This window comes from Miniopterus natalensis, chromosome 10 (assembly GCF_054644295.1).
Source record: "Miniopterus natalensis isolate mMinNat1 chromosome 10, mMinNat1.hap1, whole genome shotgun sequence".
NCBI lineage: Eukaryota > Metazoa > Chordata > Mammalia > Chiroptera > Miniopteridae > Miniopterus > Miniopterus natalensis.
In genome coordinates, this window is record NC_142090.1 from 60,068,771 (window position 1) to 60,083,751 (window position 14,981).

Sequence of the window (14,981 nt, forward strand, 5' to 3'; positions counted from 1 at the left end):
AATTGCTTACCGTGGTTGCTCTCTGGGAGGTAAATTCCATGCTTAAGAATAGGGGCTACATACTTGTGCATGTGTGTGTGTGTGTGTGTGTGTGTGTGTATTTAAGCTTTTCTATCATCTTACCATTTAAAACCAAATAACAAAACATTTTTCAGATGCTGTGTGATCACAGGATTTCAGCATTTCCCAATCTATTTTAGTTCAACCCATTTACTTAAACATGATATTAGCATGTGAATTATTTGATAACAATAAAACCTTTAAAAAAATAGACTAATGTATTTCATCTCTAATTTAAGTCTCATAACACTGTAGAAGAAGTTAAAAAACCATTATGGGTTTATAATTCTTTTTCACTGCAGGCAACTAGATGATTTCACCAGGAAGAAATTTCCAGACCAAAATAACTCTCTTTTTATGATTTGGAACAGACATACTCCCATTAATTTACTTAACCAACTTATTTCATTTGGATGCTACACTTATTTAATTTAGGCCACATTAACTACTTTCACTAATTTACTCAAGCTATTTTTAACCAACCTTTTAAATTTAAACAATGGGGAATCAAAAAAAAAAAAAAATGCATGGGTTCTGGAGACATGTGAGTTTTTGTCTTGGCTCACAGCTTGCTCACAGGGGAAACTCCATCAGCTGATCTAACTTCTTTGAGTCTGGGAGATCCTGGAATGTGTGGTATTTCTAATATAGAAAAAGAACCTAAGATTTGTTCTTTCTCTGAAAGAGATTAATCAGATGTAGATACATACATACAATTAGAAAGGAAACATACCTTAGCTAATTCACTGCCTCCCCCTCTCCCCCAGGCCCATCACATATTTTACAAATTAGAAAAACAAAATCCAGGAAAAAATAAGTAACTTTTCCAGTGACGGCCCGTGTGGGAGCTGAGACTAGAACCCAGGACTACTCAGCAAGTAGATCACTGTGCTTGTTTGACAAACCCAACCTCTACTTACAGACTGGGGAGTGGTGATGGGCGTCTACCACCAAGTACCCTGAAATATTCAGTTCCTGCCTCCACTCTTAGCTTGAATTTGACTGTATGAGCAGGAGGTAATCCCCGGAGAGAAAGAGAAATATCTGACTGCTTGGGAAGATTTCTCACATTCATGCTTCACTTTTCTTCGATTCCCTTAAAGCATCACTAACAAGGGTTGAGTTTCTAGTCCAGGGGAAAGTTTTTATTGCACAGAAACATTTTTCACACCAGACACTTTTCCTGGCGTTACAAAGTGGCAGCTCGAGGAGTACTGCTTTCCAGAAAGTGGAGAAACCAAGACTGCAGGCGTCAGGAATTCAGACTCCTGGTGTCAACTGTCCCCCGAGTGCGGGCAGGGGGAGGTGAGGAAATCTTCTGGGGGGAGACCGTTCAGATCCCTGCTCTCCCCTCTCCTGGTACCATCTGCTCACCTTCCAGTCCTTACAAAACCCTCCCCTGAAGAAAGAAAACAAAACTCCGCTACTGAGGGCGCAGAGGGTTATATAATGTCTGCAAGTTGTAAATAACATTCATACCCTGATCCCCCTTTTATCCCCAAATGCGTAAAACCCTTCCCGGGCATCTAACGCGCTGGACGGCTGGGCATGTGCGGATGTGGAGAGTGTTCTGCGACCGCAGCCCAGCCCCGTTTTCCCTCTGGGACTTTTCTTCGGCGCCCACAGTTCCCACAGTGAATGTGGCTGTCAGTGGGGGAAAGTGCCGCGCCGCGTCTTTTGGAAACGCTCGGAGAAGCGCAGGGCAGTTGTTATTTCCTGCCTGGGGGGGTCTTCCTTTCTTGTTTCGCAAACAAAACCCGGATATGACTTGGGAAAGGGGGAAAAGGGGAAACAAAAAGTAAAACTTCGGGTGTGTTTTTTTTTTCTCCAGGGAAGTGGGCTAAAGCTCCCCCAACTCTTGGGCCCCAGCGCAGGCCGGTCCTCGAGGGCGCGGCGGGATCGCGGGCGGGGCGCGGGGTCCTCGGGCGGAGCGCCCGCCGGGCTCCCCGGGGCAGGCCTCCAGGGGCTGCGGGGACCTGGAGAGATCGGGGGGGCTGAGGTCCCGGGGCGCGGGGCAGGGCGGCGGGAGGCGCTGCGCCGTCGGGCGCCGGGGCCAGCGCGCGGGGGGCGGGCCCGTCCCGCCCGGCGGGCGGGGTGCGCGGGCCGCGCGGCGCTTCGGGGACGCGCCCTGGTTGCCAGCACTTCCAGCCGCTCCGCTTCCAGAGCCGCCCCGAGGGCCCAGGTCCGGGGCCACGATGCCCGCCCTGCACATCGAAGATCTGCCAGAAAAGGAAAAGCTGAAGATGGAAGTTGAGCAACTTCGCAAAGAAGTGAAGTTGCAGAGACAGCAGGTAAGCTGCCTGCCCCGGGAGAGTTTCTTCCCTGAAATAATCCGGGGTCAGCGTTTCCTGGTTCGTTGCAGCAAAACAAGTAGGTTTGCTGTTGTTGTTGTTGTTGTTGCAGTTTTGTTCTGTTTTTGCAGCTTCTCTTGAAGCAGGACTTTGGTGGCGCCGGGAGCTGCCAGGTGACGTGGGAAGTCTCGGGAGGTCGGGAGCCAGCTGGGGTCCGGTGAGGAATTTGAAGGCAAATGTCAGGGCGTCGGAGGCGCCTCGCTGGGGAGAGGGACTGGAAACGTTCCTGCTGTTAGACAGTTGGTTTCCGAAAGTCAGATGGCTACTTAGTTTCTTGATCTTTTTTGTCATGGGAAGAATGGCATCTGAAAGGGTTTTTTAAAATCACAATTTAACGCCTTGAATTACCTAGTTTTGAATTTCACCAGGGCCTCTCCAGAGGTGTTCAAGGAGCAGTCCCCTGGGGCTGGGAAGCAAAGCATTACAATCCCTGTATTTATTTGTAACTCCCCTCCCTTTATCATTCCCAGTTTATGCCTCATAGGCGATGAACGAGCACAGTAGTACCTGCTTATTTAAAAACAATTCTACATATACTGAGGTGCGTGCGAAAATTCCTTTTAGTGATCATGATGAAAAAGGGTAGAGCCCACCAAAGTGGATTACAAGTTCGGTGAGAATATATGCCCCAGTGTTCAGAAGTCTCCACTGAAATCTATTGGAGGTTCTGTAACTTTGACTTTAATTTCTTACTAGTAATTGTGCCTTTGTTTCTTCCTCTTTTCCTCAATCGGGCAACCTATAGTCAGGGAATAGGTTTTTTTGATAGTTTTTGTTTTGTTTTGTTTTTCTTTAAGGAAAAGTTCTAGTCCTTTCTCCACGGCAAGAAAAATTTAAACTGATTTTATTTCTCTGTGGTTTCATACTAGAAAAAAAAATTAAGACAACAGTGGAAGTGAAGCAGGTATTGTAAAATTGCCACTTGCCTGCCTGTTGTAGTTATGGTAAGTCTGTCTGTTCATGACAAGAGTCTTGGTACTCAGGATGCACATTTTGGAAGATGCAGGCTTTTTTGAGTTTTACTCTTTACACATTTCTGTTCTCAAATTAAATAACCTTTCACTTCAAAATCCCTGCTCTTTCTAGATTCTGGAGTGTAAAGTCCTTTCTGTCCATGTTGACAGTTTTTGTAGCTATAACAATACTGCTATGTTTAAAGGAAATATGTTACGGGACTCAATGAATAAGCTTGTTTCTTGAAACTTTAAGGGACTGATTTTGTGGATGGCAAACCCCAGAGGTAGAGCATGTGTTGGCCACTTAGTTTTTTCACACAGTGAAACTTCGAAGTTACATATTAAACAGAGTTGCATGTACTGAAGTAAAGCATTGTCTGCAAAGTTGGAACATCTTAATATCTAGTATCACTATGCAGAAGTTGTAGGGGAAAAAGAGACAAATGTCTTGTGGTTATTTAAAGTTTCAAATTAGTAGTTGGGCATGGCCTGGATGCAGCTGACTGTGGAAATATCATTCATTAGCAGGTCCTCCCTGCCAGTTCCCCAACATCCACGTCTAGGACACACCCTGCTAGGTCAGCTTTCCAACTTCAGAAACTCCAGTTGTATGCCAGAGGGAGAGAAAATTTCAAGGATGGCCTTAGGAAATAAAGGGAGATGCATCGAAGTCCTAATAATAATATTCAAACATATTTCATAATGCACTTTGAATTATAGAGTATTAGGTTAGACAAACACCATGACTCTTAGAGATCACTTACCCCTCTTACTTTTAAGAATAAAAAAACAAACCCTGAATCCCGATGACGCTAACTAGCTCCTCATTTAAGGCACCAGAGCTAATGATAGGGCAGTTACTAAAACACAGTCTTGTGATGCTGGTTAGTTCTGTCAACCAACTGTTCATGTCTGAGCTGTGTGCTCTGCTCGGGCCAAGGACATGAAATTCACAGGCTGGATTCTGGCTCCAGCTAATTGTTGTTCAAACATATCCTCTTGATCATGGAAGGAAATGCATCAGAGGAGTACTTTGTATACTACAGATCTCTTTGGAAACATGATGAAGAAGCCTCCTTAAGAACAGATGCGACTTAGGGGAACTTGAATCTTATCCAGAAATTTCTCTGTGGCCTCAGACCCCACATTATGAATACTTGCATCTCACTTCTGAGATTTCACTTAGAGCGTACACACTCTAAATGTCAGCAGTGATGGAGAGCAGATGTTACCTGAGAAAATGGTACTTGCAAATATTTTATTCTGCCACATTTTAACCAGAGAAGTACAATGCCTAGTTTTAAATTTTAGATCAGTGACCTCCACAGTGGTGTGCAAGGAGACTTTGGGGTGTGGGAGTAAAATATTAAAATTTCTATTTTTGGTTAGTTTTAAATCTCTATTTTTAAATAATTTCCAGGTTATGTTTTATAATTATGAATGATGTATTGACACAGTAGTATCTGCACTTATTTATAAGTAAATAATTATATACATTTTGGGATACACATGTGAACATGTTTTAGTGGTCACCATTAAAACAGTTTGGAGATTAGTAATCTAGATTACAAATTCAGTGGGAACATTTTTGTCTAGTCGTAAGTGGTCTCCCCTGGAATTTGCTTTCATTCTATAATTTTCGCTTCTCATTTCTTACTAGTAATAGAGGCCTTCATTAAGACATGAATCCTATTTTTTTCCTCATTAGTACTTTTTTTTAACTCTTGCAAGGTGTCTCTTAAGAATAGACTTTTTAAAAAAGCTTTTTAATCCTTTCTCCGTTTCAGATAAAGTTTAAAATGATTACATACACACAACAGTCTCAGATTAGCATAATAAGCCTCAGATATGTCTTTTATTAGGATCATTGCCCCCAAGCAACTAACTAAGGGGAAGGAATTCTGAGCAGAGAAAGAATGGGACAACTGGGCAACTTCAGCCTTTCCCGAGTCAGACTTTCTCCAAAGCATCTATAATTTTGTGAAATTCGGAATGTGGCACACACCTATAATAAGTGAGAATTTTGGCAGGATATGCCCCAAAACATTTGGAATTTACTACTGCATCTGTTCATTAGCATGGAAATTGAAAGCAGGGTATGGTTTAGTTCCTAAAATATTGTGGACACGTCATAACTGTGTTTTAGCAGAGGAAGGAAATCATGTGAGTCACAATGAATAGAAATTGCTGAGGATAATTTACCTAATACAATGACTTTCAAACCTTCTGATCCCGACCGTAGTTAGAAATATATTTTACATCGATTGTACCGTTTATGATATCATACATACTCTGTGCTGCACTCTAATATTTTTAGTCTCGTTGTAAACGTTGATCGTAGCCCATTATATTAATTTCACTAAAAAGTGGTGATAAAGCCTGACCAATCCTGACCTAATTCATTCTATTTCTTCCCCCCCGCTTCAGGTGTCTAAATGTTCCGAAGAAATAAAAAACTACATTGAAGAACGTTCTGGGGAGGATCCTCTGGTGAAAGGAATTCCAGAAGACAAGAACCCCTTTAAAGAGAAAGGCAGCTGCATTATTTCCTAAATAGCCCCGGGGAGAAGCTCTGTCCTCCGTGGAAGAACTAGCTTGTTTTAGTTTTCCGAAATAAAACCGATGTGCCTCTTAAAGGAGGCAAAACGAAATTGAAAGCGGACTTGCTCGAGCACTTACCTAGACACGGTTCTGTATATCTCGTCTTGGCTCGCTACTTGCCCTCCTGAAGAGGACAGAGAGTGTCACCTGGACAGTGATGGAGATTAGGACGTTACCTGTGCATGGCTCACCTCTTTCAGTATATTGCTTGATGCCTCAAATAAAGTGCTATCTCTGGAAAATGAGTGTTGGCGATTGAAGGCTTTTTCAATTATTATTCACTTTCATTATTTCTCCCCATGCAATGTTGGGTGTTTGGGACCTATATAAGATGAGGTGGTTTGATGGATCAGGTCTCCTGGCCAGTTCCCTCTGCTTTCAGACCTCTCAGGGGTTTTACATTGCTGAGCTCGGACTTCTGCAATGTTTTCCACCTAACAGTAATATTAGGGAACTGAGGGAGTAGAATCCCTAATGCTGACAGGGGTCAGATGATCCGCGTGAGGAAGGAACCAGGCCAGACCACTTCCTGAGTTTATCATCGCATACATCTTGTTCAGGGTGTTGCTGCCTCCCTGGCCGTGGGAAAGTGGGGGGACTGGGGATCGGGGATCATGAGCACACGGAGGGGGGGCCAGCTCGGGACGTTCACCCCCAGGGCGCTGCATCGCCCACGTGGTCTCGAGGTCTTGGGCATCCCAACCCTGCAGCTGGTGGCATTGGCACAGGCACTTGGCTCTGCCTCGGCTCCTGCCAGCCTTTTCCAGCAGGCCTGGGCCAAGCACACCTCTTTCCCTGTTCCTCCAAAGGAACCAGTTAATCTTTTGCCTGTGTCTAAAATTTGCTTGACTTTTTCGTCGTTGACTTGTAGGAATTCTCCCTCTACTTCTGATCATTCGTCCTTTGTCAATAAGGTGTTGCAAATACCTTTTCCCAGTCCGTGGCTTCATGTTCATAGTGGGTCACAGCTGCCGCAGTTTTAGCCAGAATGCGTGGTCTGATCGAATCCAACAGTTTTCTTCTGTTGGCTGAGAAAGCACCTGCATGTTGGACTTCAAAGAAAGGGACCTTTCTTCCAGGTTTCTCCTGGATCGGGCCTTTTCGCCTGCCTAGAGGCGTAGGTGTAACTTATCAAGCCAGAGAGGTGCTCGTGACCCCTTAGCAGCTTCCTAAAGTCTATCAGCACCCTCACTCTGAAAATACTTTCCGTTCCCTCCCTGCAAAAGAACAGGATACCCCGGGGGCATTTGAAAGAACAGGTTATAGCAAACTGAGAGCTGGGACCATTTCCTTCTGTTTCCTGCCTTTTCCCAAGTGCTGACGTCAATCGGAATTACCGAGAGCCCCAGGATAATTTTAGATGAAAGCATGATTTACTCCAAGGTGAGGTTAAGGACGGTAAAGGTATGTATATTTTCTCCAACGGCCACAAAACAATTAGTATTTGGGAGGTGTTTCTACTATTTAATATTTAGGTGGCCTAAGATTTCAGTACCTTGGTGCTTGTTGAGTTTTACATGAATGAGCTATTCAATTTCAAGTCATAAAGTTTCTTCTGTTGCATGAGAAAGCAAACATCAATTCTGGTTGTTGGTAAAGCAGATTAAATCATGTGCTTCCTTCATGGGGGGCCAGATCCATACATTTATCCCCTAACTTTCTAAGAGTTGTGGATTATAAGGCAGTACCCTGAATTTCTATCAGGCACATCCAGCTATCCATTCACGTGCACCTCCATGAGGTCCTAGCTTTTACATTTCATATACTTTCAACCATATGACAAATTATCCAATGTCTGGTTTTTCCTTAAACAGCCGATCTTGTAGATGTTTCTACTAAATCTAATTCTATTCTATTTTTCTTACTGTTTCGTCATAGTAACTCAGCAAACCTATAGAAGTGTAATAAAATCCTTTTGATTTTCTACTAAAAACCTATTAGCTTGCATTTAAAGAAAATGAAAAAAAATGGTAGCTACACATTTGGATATATTATAAAAATAACTTCTAGTGTGTGGGAATTTGTGAAGTACAATTTAAACCATGGGTTCAGTTTCTTCCTGGTAAACTACACGGTAGTTTGCAGTAGTTTGGTAACTGATAAAATATTTACTGTGCTTTGTGTATTGAGACTTAGATTCTATGAACTCAAGTTAGCAAAATTGGCTTTTCTCTTTCTAGGCAGAATCTATAGTAGAAGCTCACCCACACTTGGTATTTTAAGGACGTTTATTTTGTATGTTGCTGCAAACTGATGTCTCATTATTGTCTAAATTTGCATTTCCTTGATTTCCTGTGATTTTTTACAGTCAGATTTTCATGTACCTTTTGATCACCTTCACCTATTTCACCCACCCTCAATTCCCTGCCTGTAGTAACCATCAGTCTGTATCTATGAGTTTGGTTTTCTTTTTTCTTTTCTTTTTTCCTTTTTAGGTTCCACATATAAGTGAAATCACACAATATTTGTCTTTTTCAGTCAGACTTAATTGATTTAGCATAATGCCCTCAAGGTCCATTATACTGTAGCAATGGCAAGATTTCCTTCTTTTGTTATGGCTGAATAATATTCCATTGTGTGTATATATATAAATATTTCATATTTTCTTTATCCATTCATCCATCAAGGGACATTTAGTTTCCATATCTTGGCTATCATAAATAATGCTGCAATGGACATGGGGGTGCATATATCTTTTCAAGTTAATGTTTTCATTTTCTTCTGATAAATTCTCAGAAGTGGAATAGCTGGATCATGTGGTAGTTCTATTTTTAATTTTCGAGGAAACTCTATGCTGTTTTCCATAGTAACTGCACCAGTTTACACTCTTAGCAACAGTGCACAGGGATTCTCTTTTCTCCAAATCCTCACCAACACATGTTGTCTCTTGTCTTTTTAATAATAGCCATCACAGCCATAATAACATAACCTAATAATGTAACATCTATAGCAAGTGTGAGGTAATATCTCATTGTGGTTTTTATTTGCATTTCCCTGATGATTAGTGATGTTAAGCATTTTTTATGGGCCTATTCTCATTTGCTTTTATTTGTTTAAAGAAACATTGGCAGGTCATACAAGAAACTAATACATATTGCTACCCATTAGGGCCAATGTTGGGTATAACCAGGTGGGCAAGAATGAGATTGAGATTTCTCATTGTATATTTTTCTATAAAGTTTTAACTATTTGGACCCTGAGGATATATTATCTGGTTTTAAAACTAAACTTAATTTAAAAATAAAAAACAGAAACAAAATTTATAGGGCTATGTTTAGGCTTTGGAGAGTAAGTCTATTTTGGTATTAATGTCCTATGAATCAGACATATAAGTTTGTATGGTCAACATGACTTGGCTAGTAGTATATGTTGATCTGTTAATCTTGTCCTACTAAGACAAAGATACTTAGTCAGTAATAGTTATATTTCACCATTATCCCCTCGAACTGAGTCCTAGAAGGAGAAATAAGCCTCTATTTTGAATATAACCATCTAGAAGAGCAGCTACTACTGAGAAGGTGCCTTTGGTCTAATAGAGAGGAGTTGGGTGGTGAGAGAAGGGAAGTGCTCTCCTGTTAGGATGAACCGGCCACCCCACTCTGTGCATTGGGCTATCCTCATGGGAAGACCATTCAACAACAAAAATATTTGGAGCCCCCTGTATGTACTAGGCACTTGTTTAGTCTTAAAGGGTATAGTGGTGGATTGGACAAAGTTCAACATCATGGAATGCATAGAAATTATAATTAATCAGATCTCAGTAGAGATGGAGCACATTATGGTATATAAGTTAAGATGAATAGGAAAGTGTTTTTCATATTTTTTGAGGATGATGGTGGTGAATGGTGATGGTGATGATGGTGATGATGATGATGGTAGCTTGTACATATGAAGTGCTTAATATTTGTCTGGTGCCGGGTAACCTTTCTATATAGATTATGTTTTTTAATTCTCACAAGTACCTTATGTATCGGGTAAATAATTTACATAAAGTCATATAGCTAGTGTCACTGGCAAAACGGACACCATGCCTTAAACGTTATTGCAATACTACCTCTCTTGTAGGAGCCAGTGCGTATGCAGGGTTAAAAGAACTATTAGCTCGGCAATCTTCTGAAGTGGCTTTTGGCATAGGTAAAATAAGCCAGCTGCGATAGCCTCAGAAATCTTTAGCCCAGGAGTATGACATAGAACTTTATAGTAGCTCATTTTAGTTGTTTTTATTTGTTGGTTGGTTGTTTCTTTTTAATCATAGCCTAACACAACAATTTTAACCTGTACCAAGTAAGATAATTTTGCCTTCTTAATAAAAATCATATCATGACTCTAAATTATGATAACAGTGATAAACTTTAACTTGCTAAATAATATAATCTCTCGGCTTAGTGCCAGAATTTTATCTGACATAAACTGCATGAATGAGGGCAGAATGCCTAGAAGAAATAAATCAGACTCTGTAAGTACTTTCTCGAAAATATCAAAATGATTTAAGTGACAGTCAGCCCTAGAGAAATGCCTAAAGGTACTAACCAATCTTTTCTAATAAGTGATCAAGCTCAGTCTCTGTACAAACCTATATGTTTTATCTAGTAAGCGTAGCCACAGGCTTTAGCTTGTGTCATCTCAGCCTTTTCTTATGGTCAACCTGAGGCATATGATGCTAATGACCTACATCACAGAGCTGATTTGGGAATTAATGACCTAGATTATCTAGGCTATGAGTAGAGCTCATTAAATCCATAAGAAGTCCTCATGTATTGGCATTGATCAATATTTATCAATGAGCACCTTCAAATCCCTTTTGGAAGTAATCAGATTAAATAGAAATACATGAAAAATATATCTGTTCTACAGAATCTGTAGTTACTCAAACTTTCACAGCTCTGTTTGGTACTATGTAGGGAAGTAAGGAAAGGGAGTTGGTCTTGCCTGAGTGTTTTGAAATAGTATTAAAAAGTCTGTGTGTCTCAATCTAAGAGAGAAAGGATGAAGGGAAGAGGTGAGGAACATTTAAACCTCTATTAAACAATTTAAAAACATAATTTAAAAGCTCTAACACTGATATAGTTCACTGATTACTTAAAACATTCAAAGGCCTTTGTCGCTAAATGTTTCCTCTTTATAACTAAATTAAGTGTTAATGAGGAACATCACAATATGGTGTGCATGCTCTTTAATTGCTAACATCCAGACTTGCCTCTTCTCTTTTTTGGTTTTAATTAAGCTTTGAAAGATTGTATGCAATTGGGTTTTCAGCTGATTCTTATTTACATATATTATTTTCATATAAAAGCAGATAATAAAACAGAATAAATTAATATTTGTTGATATTTGGGTTTTTCAACTTGGGGCAGGGAGTAATTTAGACATTTAAAAACCATTTGTTTTCATTTGACTCAACAAATGAACTGAGAGTCTATTAACATGACAGTCTACGGACAAGTTCAGCCAATATTTTTCCTAATTCTAGGAACTGGCAGTCGAAACGTGTGGTAGTGGCATTAATCAAATCCAATTAATTAAATCAATTTTATGCACAAAGTGTAAGTGGATTAAGTGTTTGGGAAAAGAAAGGGTCCTAAGTGAAGTATTCAAGTAAGACTAGGACATTTTCTACCTTTGTTGTGGGAACATTTCATGGAAGGAGACATAGTAGCTCAAGTGAAATAAAAGAATTTGTTAAATATTAAACTAAGAGGGAGAAATTTCACTTGCTGAGAGCAGTGTGGCAAGCCAAGAAAGCATTTATCAATGTATGTAACAAGAGTAGAGGGAACCTATAGATAATGGAGCCTACTGCCTTTGGTAAAAAGTCTTGGAAATGCTTGTTCAGTTATTGAAATAGACTGCCCCAAATCCAATGACTTAGAACAATGCACTCGCTATTGCTCATGAGTCTGCCAGTCAGTGTATCTGGGACGGGCTCTGCTGATCTTGGCTGGTTTCATGACTCATGAGCAGTCCCTTGATGGACCAGCTGGAAGCTGCTTGGTTAGCTGGGTATTGGCTAGGAGTTGACGGGGGCAGAGTTGGTGACTGGGTTCTATGTTGTTCATCCTTTAACGGTCTTGCCTGGACTTGTGGTCATAGTGTGGCTGGGTTCTAAGAAGAGAGTGGAAGCATAAAAAGTATCTTCAGGCCTAGGGAAATAACCCGGACACCATCCCTTCCACTGCGTTCAGTTGTACAAAGCAAAACACAAGGCCAACCCAGATTCAAAGGGAATGAAAATAGATGCCCTCTCTTGAGTGCAGGAGCCACCAAATACATGGTAATGGGCATAGAGATAAAGAAGAGTGGAAAGTTGGGGACAGTTTACAATCTAACCACGTCATTGGATAAGGACTTTGGTTTCAACCTTCGGCGGTGGAAGCCAACAGGCATAAGCTAGGGATATGTGAGAAAAGAAGCTGCATTAGATAAACCAGAAGATTCTGATGCTAAAGGCAAGCTGCGGGGATGGTCAGGACACACACTCGGACAGTAATGCACACAGGCCGATGACTGGAAAACCCCTCACGATTAGCATGGCCAAGCCGAATTGCACCTAAGAGAAAAGGAGCAGCTTCTTGAAAATTAATTTGACTAACTCAGTTTATAGGCACCTCAATGCCTGGAAAGCAGAAGGACTGCAGGTTCTGATTATGCCCTTTCCACACGTTATGGAACAGGACGAATGCCTGCAGCTGGATCGCCTCTTCATGCAGGACTCATTTTCAATAAAGCCAGACTCTGCGAAGTCACAAGCTTTTATTTCTGTTTGAAATATTGATAAGTCAGTCTGGTAAGGGTAAAAGCTATAATAAGCCAATCCTGTCAATATTTCAGAAACTGATAATATTGTACCAGTCCTAGCAACCCCCCCCCCCACCCCCAGGCAGCCTGCATTTTTATTTTTTTCTAGTTTTTTCCTAGCATTCTGCCTTAGATGGCTGAGATGAGAGAGATGTTCAGAGAATTTGGGTTTGCTATTTAATTTCTTCCTCACCTGCCAAATTTGCTCTTGTTTGAATTCCTTTGAACATTCTGTCTGAACTTGGACTTTAGAGGGACTCCTGTTGGTATTTCTTCGGGTGTATGTCGGTGTTGGAACTTTTTTTCTTGGTACAGTGCATTTCTCTTTCTCCTTAATCCTAATCAGTATTTCTCAGGATTCTGATTTCTTTTAAGTTTCTCACATAATTCCTCATACTTGTCTACAGCTGAAAGGGTGCAGGTTATTTGGAAGGGAAGGAGTTTGCGAATACTTTTTGATTAATGAGTAACAATCCCAAGTCTGAGGGCATGCACATCACGAGCTTAAAGTATTATACAGCCTCGGAGCATCCATTGACTTGGTAGCTGACCCTGGAAATATAAGATTCTTTTACCCTTTTTAGAAGGACATTTCCCAAGTCATTAGTATGCATTCGTAGAAACTAAAAAAAAAAAAAAAATGATGGGTGTAAGGTTATGTATTTGTCATAAATTGGAAGGAATATAGGCAATTTTATAAATGTATTTTCCTGAGGTCATAAATCACAATAATACACTAGATCAGAGGTTGTCAAACTTTTTCTGTAAAGAGCCAACTAGTAAATATTTTAGCCTCTGCAGGCTGTGCTATCTCTGTGGCAACTACTCCAATATGAAAGCAGCACAGACAATAAAATACATAAACGAATGGGTGTAGGTGTGTCCCAATAAAACCATTTTCATGAAAACAAGCAGCAGGCTGGATTTGGCTCACAGGTCCCTGCTCAGACCAATGTTTTCAAACTGAATGTTAAGACCCATTAATGGTCAATTTAGTGGGATGTTACCAATATTTTTAATCAAACAAAATAAACTAAAATATCAGTATATATTCCGTATAGTAAAAGGGTATTTGTCTTATAAACATGTGTGTTCAAGTCAACATGGAAAATTCATTTTTTTGGTTGGTTTTGGCCAGTAAAAATTTGAAGGCTGCTGGTGCAGAGTGTTAGAGCTGGAAGTCAAACTTTTGACAGTATACAGTGAAGAATTTAACCTTGTTCCAGAGAGAGGTCTGGCCTTTTCCTACCTACTTCTGGGAGGTCATCTCTAAACCCTTTGCATGTCCTGCCTGGTAAGAATGTCTTTGTTTACCTGAGGACTTTGGGCCATGCCAGAAAGTATTACATTGTGACTTATATTGAGTCTTGGGGTCATGTGCAGAGGCTGGAGACTGAGGCCAGCCACAGGGCAGCTGACCATGGAGGCCCAGCAATGAGCTTGGATATCAAGGCTTCGGTGAATTTCCCTGCTTGGCAACACTCCATGCGGATTGTAGCACATTGTTTCCGAGAGAGTAGTGTTGTCCATTGACACCACTGGGAGAAGGCGACTGAAAACTCCATCCTTGGAACTTTCCTGGAGTCTGCCCTGCGCATCACTTCCCTCGGCTGATTTTCATGTCCCTTTCAGCTATAATGAACTGTCATGAGCAAAACAGCGCTCCGTGGCTTCTGTGGGTCATTCTAGCCACTTATTGACTTTAAGGGTGGTCTTGAGGACCCCTGAACTTGTAATTGGTAGCAGAAGTGAGAGGATTTAGAGAACTGTGTCCTTCTAACCTCTAAGATGAGGAAAGCATGGGCCAGTGGTATGTATAAAGGCTGTGCAGCAAATTAGTGGCAGGGCTGCAATGAGAGGATCAGGTCTGTGGTCTCCTTACCTAGAAGCTTCTTCCTACTCCTGTACCTATTCCTGCTTCTTGCTAACATTTGTCAAGTTTATCTGACTTTGTGCCACGGGTTTTGTGCATATTAATTATTTTATCTTCACAAGGACTCTACAAAATGTAGATAGGATTATTGCCACTTTATTGTGACAAAACTGATATACGAATAGTTAGGTAAATTTCCCCCATTCATACTGGTTTTAGATGATAAAACCAGGATTTGAATCTCACTTTCCCTTTGCATAATATTGTTTCCTTGGGCGCTGTACATTCCGTTCTCTAGAGAAGCTGATTTTCAGTTCTTTCACAGGGATCCACAGGGTTATCTGA

General features: G+C 40.9%; 1 protein-coding gene across 1 annotated transcript; it reads left to right on the plus strand.

Annotated features, from left to right (window-relative positions):
- The first annotated feature begins 2,239 nt into the window (after positions 1 to 2,239).
- On the plus strand, positions 2,240 to 6,213 carry GNG11 (G protein subunit gamma 11). The gene is made up of 2 exons (XM_016218793.2): positions 2,240 to 2,351; positions 5,795 to 6,213. Exons 1-2 carry the CDS (start codon positions 2,256 to 2,258, stop codon positions 5,918 to 5,920), a joined length of 222 nt encoding a protein of 73 aa, XP_016074279.1. The 5' UTR covers positions 2,240 to 2,255; the 3' UTR covers positions 5,921 to 6,213.
- Positions 6,214 to 14,981: the final 8,768 nt, after the last annotated feature.

Bases quoted from the DNA above. Each gene is read 5' to 3' on its own strand.
- GNG11 (XM_016218793.2), top strand. From the start codon at position 2,256: ATGCCCGCCCTGCACATCGAAGATCTGCCAGAAAAGGAAAAGCTGAAG. The intron at 2,352-5,794 runs GTAAGCTGCCTG...CCCCCGCTTCAG, and splicing joins TGAAGTTGCAGAGACAGCAG to GTGTCTAAATGTTCCGAAGA.